The following is a 10578-nucleotide window of genomic DNA, read 5'->3' as shown; positions in this document are numbered from 1 at the left end:
TCAGATCGTCCGTGCTTTATGTTTATTACATATTACAATAAATTATTGTCAATATTGCTAATTTATGATGTAGTACCCATTGGCGAAGCCAGCTGTTTTCGCTAGTCAATAAATTTGGATTGGCGATTGGCGTCCTAACTACATAGTGGCTGGTTTTAATAAATTATTGTAGTGTTATTTATTTATTTATTTTATTTATTAAGGAAAACAAACAGTTACATATTGATAACAGAAATTTATAATATAATAATAAAAAGTTAATGCAACCAGCAAAGTTTCCATATATACATTATAATATAGTTAAGCCTAACAAGATAGAGAGTAAAATAACATAAATATAAAGAAATTACATGAGAAGATTACATAAGAAAAAATGAGAAAAATGAGGAAGAATAATGAATAATTAAATAATATACAAAAGATAAAAAAGAAAAATAAAAAAGTAACATAAAAAATAAAAGAATTAATATAAATATATATCTATTTATACAAAATTTTTGAGATAGCATGTTTAAATGAAACAGGTGAATTATTAAAAGGGTCAACGGTGGAGAAATACATATTATAATTTAAACAAGAGCGCCGAATAAAGGAGTTTTGTGCATAATTAGAACCGCTACGACTGATATGGTACATAGTCTGGTTTCGTGTAAATCTTGATGGACAATGGAAACCCACCCTTTCGAGTAGGTTTGGCGAGTCAACAAAACCATTGATAATTTTAAAAAGAAAATATTGATCAGATATAGAACGTCGACTTTCCAAAGATGGTACCATAAAAGTTGCAGCGGTCGAAGTAGAATTAGATAAATCATAACAGTAGGCTTTAAAATTAACGTGCTTGCAAAATCGCTTTTGCACCGCTTCGAGCCGATTTATATAAGTAACGTACTGTGGATTCCACACGACAGAGGCATACTCAACTAAGGATCTAACATAAGAGAAGTAAAGAACCTTCAGAACATCAGGTGATCTGAATGGTTTAGAGATCCGAAGGATAAAACCTAGTAATTTTAATGCTTTATTGATGGTTTCATTGATATGAGCGTTAAAATTCATTTTATTATCCATTATAACACCCAGGTCACGTATTTTTGAGCTGCGTTTCAAGGGTTCGACTCCTAGTTTGTATGGTGTGATGACGGGGTTCATACTTCTGGAGAATGTTATTGACGAGCATTTGTTGACGTTTAGATAAAGGTGATTCAGTTGACAGTATCTATACAGTCTATCTAAGTCAGATTGTAACTCAATACAATCATCAACTGAAGAGATATTTTTATATATTTTTGTGTCATCTGCATAGATGGAAAATTGTGAGTTAAGAAAACAGGTGCTCATATCATTAATATATAAGATGAACAATAAGGGACCAAGGTGGGACCCCTGCGGTACTCCAGATGGAATGTGTATAAAACTGGAGACGAATCCTTTAATTGCAACAGCTTGCGACCGATTTGAGATGTATGAAGAAATCCAACGGAATAAATCCCCGTGAATCCCCAGGGCCCAGAGTTTTTTAAGTAAGATGCAGTGATTGATTTTGTCGAAAGCTTTAGAAAAGTCCGTATATATAGCGTCCACTTGTGTTTTACTGCCCATTGAATTAAGTATGAAATCAGTGAATTCGAGTAGGTTAGTTTCTACGGAGCGTCTCCTAAAAAAACCATGTTGATTTGGTGTGATGAAGTTACGTAGAGCTGCAAAAATATGGTCGGAAATGATCTTTTCTAACAATTTTCCGAAAAAAGGAAGTTTGGATATCGGCCTGTAGTTAGTAATGACGCTTTTGTCCCCACTTTTAAATATTGGAGTAATTAATGCTTTCTTCCATACATCAGGAAAACATCCGCTATTAACAGAAAAGTTAAATAAAATTGATAACGGGGAGGCCAATTCTTCTCCACAAGAAGCAATCAAAATGGGAGGAATACGATCAGAACCGGCGCCTTTATTTATGTCTATGTTTTTGATGTATGAAAGAACTGATGACGGAGTGAATATTATTGAATTAATTATCATAGTGCTAACATCTTGCAAAACAGGTGTTTGTAAGGATGACGGAATAAATACAGATTTAAAATAGTCATTGAATAAATTACATATAGATTTGCCATCCGAAACAATTTTTTCATCAAGGAGCATTTCACCGGGAATATTGGACCCATTGGATTTGGATTTAACGAATGACCAAAAAGATTTTGAGTTTCGCTTAATGGATTTTTCTGCCCGTAAGATAAAGTCTTCATAACATTTTTTAGCAAGGCGTTTTTGCCTTTTTCTTAAAATGACAAATGTATCGTAATCTATGGGGCTACTGTACTTTTTCCATTTCCTATGATACTTTAGTTTTTCATTTATAACTTTTATTAGGGGTTTGGAAAACCAGGGAGGATAACGATGAATTGGAGTTATGCATTTTTTCGGTACGTTAGTATCAATTAACTCCCAAAGTTTAGCATAGAAACAAGCCGAGGCCTCTTCCAAATTCATGTTTGGTAACATAATAGTTTCCCAAGATACTGCAGAGAGATCCTTTTTGAGTTTGGTATAATCGCAATTTTTAAATAAATATGTCTCACGAACAGCCGCTTGTAACGTTTTCTTTTTGGTTATACTAAAATTAATAATAAGGGATTTATGATGTGCGTCTTCTGGAGTAAGGGGTGTAATGCACGAGGTAACCACGCAGTTACTAATGTCAGAAATTACAAGATCAAGAATACGATTATTAATATTACAATTAGAGTTAAATTGATGCATGTTCGTGAAGGATAAAAAATCAGTTAAACTGGTACAAAACGGATCAATGTTGTAATCAGGGTGGAGATAGTTGACGTCATCAGATGATGTCCAGTCTAAATTTGGAAGATTGTAATCTCCTACCATAATAAAAACTTCATCAGTATGAGAATGATATATGGTAGAGCTTTTTTCCAAGTGCGCGCTAAGATTGGTTTTAAAATCGGTTCCGCGTGGATGGTAGGAACAACATAGATTTATAATTTTAGCGAGACTTTCAGTCTTCAGGGTGACCCAAAGATCCTCGGCACTACTATTCCATTGAGGTTGAAGGGATGCACTGAATTCCAATTTCACTGCGATTAATACACCACCACCCATTTTTTTCCCAACTGATTTATAATCGCGATCTCGGCGAAAAATGTTATACCTAAAGTCAATTAGTTCGTGATCCCTAATTTCGTCCAAAAACCAAGTTTCAGTAAGACAAATTATATCATAGTCGCAGTTAAGGACACTATTTAAAAAGTCGTGCGTCTTCGTGCGGACTCCACGTACGTTTTGATAATAAATTTGGATATCAGAGCCTGAGATAACTTAAGTAATAAATAGTTAAATAAAAATATATCGTTGCACCAATAAAGTTAATTACACAAAATAATATGATATTCCTCGGTATCTCAAGATTAATAAAAAGTGAAGTGCTCACGAAGGTGAGTTTCATTGTATAGTTTATTTCATTTTCCCTAATTCTTCCTCTTTTGCTATACAAATAGCCGGGGAGGTATCGTTTTTCCTTGTGAAAATTCGACCATTTCTGACCCAGGTATAAGTAAACCCCAGATCTTTTGCCTTGGTTTTAGTAAGTTTTAGCAGTATTTTGTTTTGTTTAGTCAGATGTTCATTAATGTACACTGGGAGTGATGATCCTGGGATGCCGATATCGGCAGAATGTAGCATTTTTCCGCCGGATTTAGATTTTCGCGCTCCCGATATTATTTCAGCTTTCATATCCCTACGGCAAAGCCTTAATATAATTGGGTTGGGTCTGTTCGGAACGGGCGTGAATTGCTTAATTCTTGAGACATAATCGACATCGTTGGGAGGAATGGCTACTCCGATTTTGGCCCCTAGCATAGAGACAATTTTACGGAGGTCTTCGTCTTTTCTTTCTGGAATTCCAATTATCTCCACATTAAGGAGACGATCCCACTGAGCATTTTTGTTATTTTCTTCTTGAAGGTCATTTAATTTAATTTTGACCGCTTCTAAATGGGTTTCTAAATTGTTTATTTTGTTAATTTTGTTTTCAAGTTCTTTAAACTTCTTGTCGAAGGACAAGAATTTTTCGTCCATAAAATTTAAGTATTTTTTTATGTCTAAAATTTCTTTTTTTAGATCTTTAAATTCCAAGATATCAATTTGAATGCCCTTAACTACATTAAATATGTCAGTCAAACTGGGATTATCATGTGATTTCTGTGAACCGACGACAGATTTAGCAGGGGTATTAGTGGCGTCACACTTACTGCAGCTGGCGCACTTCCATTTTGATCGGGTGCTGGAGGTCATTTTTTTTAATGTTGAAGCAGGTAATCCGATACACTGATGATGGAAGGATAATTTGCAAGTACTGCATTCCAAGTCAGCTGCAGCTCCGGTCGTCAACGCGCAGTTTAAAATAGCACACGGCATCGCGAGTATTATTAATTATGGTAAAATATAGGTACTTGTAAATAATATCGTTGAGCGCGGTACAGTAATAATGATTATGGTAATTGGCTATTACTGCTAATTGATCACGGCACTGGCACAAACAGAATGAACAAAAATTGGAATCAAATTTGGGTTATGTAATGCACGGGTATAAAGTATTATTTATAAAATATTGATTTGTTTTAACACATTAATAATTAAATAAAGATTAATCAATATATTTATGTACACAAGTCACACACTATTGTTATTGTCTTCTATGGTTATGTAATATTAAAAGAATTTACTTTTTAAAATCAATTATCGAGCGGATAAAACAAATCGACCGTTCACTACGGCGGCGTACTAAGTGAAAAGTTAAAATGTAATATCAACTGCTTAATCCGCAAACTAGCTAACTGCACTTTTGACTAAAAATAAAATTTTGATGGCATTTTTCTATACGCTCACAAAATTTCTAACTTCTAAACTTTTAATAAAAATGCGTTATTGTTCTTCACACAAAACAGCAAACTGCTGCAACTCGACTCTTTATATAATTCTTATATATTATATATAAAAGGGAAGTTAAAATATCGTATTTATTCATAGTGCAGCTTATTATTTGTGAAGAAAATAATTTCCAAGTGTATTTTTGGAATTGTTAAATTCCGCTCGATAGTGAAATTGTGAAGTCTTTTCTCCTTCCTAAACAATTTATCCAAGTGGAGTTAGCCGGTTTGCAGATTAAATTTGTATAATATTGTATTAATTCATAGTGCAGCTTATTTGTAAAAAAAAATAATTTCCAAATGTATTTTTGGAATTGTTAAATTCCGCTCGATAGTTAAATTGTGAAGTCTTTTCTCCTTCCTAAACAATTTATCCAAGTGGAGTTAGCCGGTTTGCAGATTAAATTTGTATAATATTGTATTAATTCATAGTGCAGCTTATTTGTAAAAAAAAATAATTTCCAAATGTATTTTTGGAATTGTTCAAATTCCGCTCGATAGTTAAATTGTGAAGTCTTTTTTCCTTCCTGAACAATTTATCCAAGTGGAGTTAGCCAGTTTGCAGATTAAGCATTCGATATTGACTATCCAATATAATCAAGAATGGAAGATTATTTTTATTCAATATACTCAAGTACTTAGAAATTTGAACACAAGGCTATTATAAAATAATATGATATAAAAAAGTTAGACCGCCTCGGATTAGAATCGCATCATCGACAATCCGAGTAAATTAACGTTTATTTATTAATATTATTTGAGTAGTGAACTAAAATCACAAATTTAAGACGTTCACATCATGATATGAATTAAATATAAAATATACAACCAGTATTATAAAAAGAGTAAATACAACACTTTGTACAAACAAAGTACATGGAAGTACATCGAATGAGCTTATTTTAAAAATATATAAAACAACGTCCGCCTATATTGATTCTCACTTAGGTGGAATGTATCAATATCCGAAGCCATTGAGTTGAACAGGGTTATTACCTTCCCGATTGGCATTATCAATGCCATGTTTATTCTGCAACCTTAGGAGAACAAACAACGGATGCTTCCGATGAATAAGTTAATTATCAGGGACACATGTCAACACTACTAAAAAACACGTAATTCTCATTTACACCGCTTATAAGTCGGAAAGAGTCGCTATGTAAAATCATTCTGAAATAATTAATTGTTTTTAAAACTATGACGTACACACGTGCAGATGTAATAATTATTATTGTATTAACTGTGAGTTTATTTTTTACGGGTTTCATATAAAATGTATCATAATCTTTAGAAACGTTTGCTTGGAAAAATAAACAAATATTTGTGAATTCTTTACGCGGGTATTTAATTTATTATTCTGTCGGTAATGTATAAAAATATTTTTGCTTTGCACGCTTATAAAATTCCTTCATAGAAATGTCCAAAAATACCTTACACATAATTTTGTATTCGTGGTATGTCCGTAAATAATAAAGCGCGGCATTTAATGTGGTCCGGGGAAAGCCCCGACGGATTATCCTTTTTGATGTAAACAAAATAAACTATTCATTATTTTTCAAAGTAACGAAGCGCGTGGAAAACTTTTTTCGAAAATCACACAGCGAAATCTAACTCGTGCTATATTATCGCTAGAGCTTTTTGGTACGGTGCGTCGTTCTTTGTTCGTTTTGGTCGCGAGCTTTTGGAAGCAGAATTTACTGGAGTTTTATTAAATAACGGCTTTAAATCTGTCAGATATAATCGGCCAACATCAGTACTATTCTATTATTTTTGATCGCGTTTGTATTTTTTGCACGTAAGCGTTATTTTTGGGGCTGGTCATGTCCAACTTGGATAGACCAATACAATAAAATGCAAAATGAAGCCATCTATCTGGTCGGAAGAGTGATGTGCCAAATTGCGATTTTGGATGGCGTGGTCTAAGATTCTAAGATGTGTAAGAGATTGGGATCCTGGATTGGAAAAGGTTAATGGAATGATGAGATAGAATAGTCATCGTTGTTTGAAGGTTTCGAGGAGATAGTTTATTTATCGATACAAGAATAAATACAATAATAAAGATGAGAGAGTGATGTGATAATCGCGGGTACGGATGTACTACTGAGATTGATGTTATTGAGAGATTAATCAGACCGTGAGACTGGACTCTAGTGAGTGACGGTTGACTGTGTTGAGTGACCGGACTCGTGATGAGTAGTGAGCAGAGTGACGGACTCGAGATGAGTGACAAGTTAATGATCGTTCTTGATATTTATACAAATGCAGTCCATACATTACAAAAGACATTGTCGCAATTAAACATACTATAGTATATACTATTGATCTACGTTATGATAGAGAAAATGCTGACATTCACTTCCGTCACTTTGTTTTGTTTTAAAAACAAAATATGGTACTGTTCGGTTATACGGAATACAGCGGAAAACACATTTTGAAAATACCCGATATACTGGATTATTTGTTAGTTAGGGTTAGTTTAGGTTAGGTAGGCTAGGTTGGGTTAGGTTAGGTTAGGTTAGATTAGGTTTGGTTTGGTTAGGATAACCTAACAAATAATCCAGTTTATCTGCTATTTTCAAAATGTGTTTTCCGCTGTATTCCGTATAACCGTATAATACGTTGTTGTAAAATAAATATATAAATCGGCAAAGTTACGATAAAGGTATTTTATAAATTTTAATTTCAAATATATAACAGTAAGAGTGTTGTACAGGTAAGTATAATATAATTTCGATAAATCCCACTAAGTATAAAACATAAATCTACAGCTAAGAACACCAAAGGTTCTCAAACATGATTAAATGCAGTCTTCAAGTCACCTTTTCCGACAAAAAAAACAGTTCTCTAGATGTTCCGAGTAAGCACCTTATAATCTTGAGCGACTACGTTTGTACTATCTACACCACTGATCTACAAACTGTTTGAAGGCCGTGCCATTATAAGTTAATAAGTAATAATTTAGGAAAATAACCAGATAATATTACCGTTAAATCATTTTTTAGATTAGCATTAAAATCAATTTTTATGGTAGACAATATAGACATTATATATTGTTAATACCTTAATTTAAAAATTACAAAATATGGTCGACAATAATATTAATAGAATTTAAGATTACCAACACCTCAGATGTATAATTGTTAAAACTTTTTAGCTTGATTAATATTATATAATATTATGTTCCTAGTGTATTTAGTAATAGAATAGAAACAATCACAAATACCCATACCGGGTCCCCGGATAAAAGACCAGCGTCTTACGATTAATTGGCAGGTATCCGGTGGATGTATGTATTAGTACCGCTCTGTGCAATTAATGTTTATTTAAGGAATGTTTTTTATGTGTTTCCATAAAATGATGTAGCTATATTAGAAACTTTCTTTTCCTTGTATTTCGGTGCATTTTATTACAAATTTTGAAGTGTTTTATTTATATACGAATTTTAATTCTTTTATTTTGTTAACTGTCAATTTATAGTGGAAATGCATTGTATTTTTTATAGTACTTTTTTCACTTTCAATAATAAATCTGGACTGGTTTCGTCCGCCTTAAATCTGACATTTTCAACTAAATAATATTTATAAAACAGGCATTTAAACAAATTCAAAGGGTGACACAATTTTAATACATTCCAAACAAAATATTTTCGAACTATATGATAGATGTCGTTGGCAAATTATTTTTTTGTATAATATAAAATAATCAAGTTATTATTATTTAAATATTTTATGTTAATAAGCAATCAAAAATATGTTTCTTAAAATGGTAGGCTTTAAATAATCGCCTAGTGTGGAGTATTTGCCATTGACTTATAGAGTATAGAAATTCAGATACGTCCATGTCGTTTTTAAAGTCAGACAACTTATGTAATAGTATACACACGCTCATGAATACTTGTACAAAAAATGTGTAATAATAATTATGCAGTTATGTTTGTAGATAGCTTTATACATTAAACAGTAATTTTATATTTGAATGCCAAATAATATTATGCTAGTCAGATAGTGTATGAATTCAAACTTTCTGAAAGTATTTTATAAGATTTTACAACCAAACTCTCGTAAAGTTTCTTGGAATAGTTTGATAGCCTCTGAAATACACATAGAATTTCCTGACCGCTCTTATGTCCAGTCCCATAAGTCATAAAGTCCTGCCTATATATCACAAACTAAACAGAAAGGATAATGTTATGGGGTCTTATGAACGTATTTGTAAGAGATCCCTAGACTTGAGCAACATTTCATGGAACACTTTTTCTACTACCTAAAACACGATGTCTGAGCGTGCTTCAATTTTTCGAAAGCTTTTTTCGGAAGCTTTTTTCTTCTTTAAGTAATTTGTGTCATATTTTCAAAACAATATGTTATCTAAAAAATAGTTAACTGTTTATAAAATATTCGTTTTTTCAGTGTGTCTCGTTGTTGAGGATCGTGTCACGTTTTTAATGTTTTCTCCGCACGATTTCTGTATTATACTGTTCACATAACTAAATATATTGAGATGCCCGTAGTGTAATTCACTTAGACAGACGTACATAAAGGCCGAATCTGTTTCCCTTCTCGACTTTTGATGTTTTCGGTGACGATGAGCGTTTCGAAATTATTTTTTTCCTGCCACACATGTGACTAGGTAACTGATAACTCTCTAGAAAATATATACAATTTTAAGATAATCGCAAAAACCGCCATGTACATTCAGGATTGAAAATAGAATATTTACTTTTTGCATAGTATAAAATCATATAAGCAAAATATAGTAGCGAAATAAAATGTTAGTTATGTCATTAAATTTATTAAAAAATCGTGATTAAAGTTAGCTGTAAAATATAAAAAATAATCGGCTGATAAATTTAAACGACTTTGAAATCAACGTTCAGTTCAATTCTATTTAACTAACAAAAGGAGTTGGATTTAATATTTTACGAATATACACCATAGAAAAATTTTACGTTTTTTAAAAATTAATACTATACGTCACGGCTGTCGCCTCAACTTATAGTTACCCGAGAGCTGTCAAATATTATAGGTTATATTTGACGTTTGTCTACAAAATTTTAATAAGGGTAGGAAAATATACACGAGCACACACGAACTTGACCGAGCTCCACAAAAAAAGAGACGTATTTCATACGACATCCTTACCAACACCAACTGATATTTTTGCCATGTTACGAATTATCACTATGATACTAATTACTATTATAGATAACCGCATTGTTTATAGAATAGCTTCCGTGTTAACAAAATATATAGAAAATAACGGTAACGACTTTATTTCTAATAGCTTCGTATGATACTCGATGACAGTATTGTAGTACCTAGTATTTAAAATTTAAACAACCGGTGATAGTGTCATTAATTTGAAAATAAATCGCAGATGAATAAATAATTACATTAAATCTTAGATGTATATTTTTTTATTCTTTAAATTTGTCTATTTTTTCATTCCATATTTTACGCGTATGATTGGTCGCTGTATTTTACAAATAAATACATAATTAAAATGCAGTTAACATAATATATTATACAATCGACGAAGTATTGTGTATCAAATTCAAATCAAATTTATTTATTTTACATAATGAACATAACAAATTTTAAATTCAAAGCGTTCACGACATGTTATTACC

At 32.0% G+C, this 10578-nt stretch overlaps 1 protein-coding gene across 1 annotated transcript; it reads right to left on the bottom strand.

Moving 5' to 3' along the window:
• Nucleotides 1-3323: 3323 nt before the first annotated feature.
• LOC147070145 (uncharacterized) lies at nt 3324-4133 on the bottom strand. Its single transcript, XM_085949850.1, has one exon. It carries the CDS (start codon nt 4096-4098, stop codon nt 3475-3477), a length of 624 nt encoding a protein of 207 aa, XP_085805976.1. The 5' UTR covers nt 4099-4133; the 3' UTR covers nt 3324-3474.
• Nucleotides 4134-10578: the final 6445 nt, after the last annotated feature.

This window comes from Rhyacophila brunnea, unplaced genomic scaffold (genome assembly GCF_057557595.1).
Source record: "Rhyacophila brunnea isolate RB1 unplaced genomic scaffold, BYU_Rbru_1.0 scaffold_22, whole genome shotgun sequence".
Lineage (NCBI taxonomy): Eukaryota > Metazoa > Arthropoda > Insecta > Trichoptera > Rhyacophilidae > Rhyacophila > Rhyacophila brunnea.
This window is presented reverse-complemented; position numbering and strand designations above follow the sequence as displayed.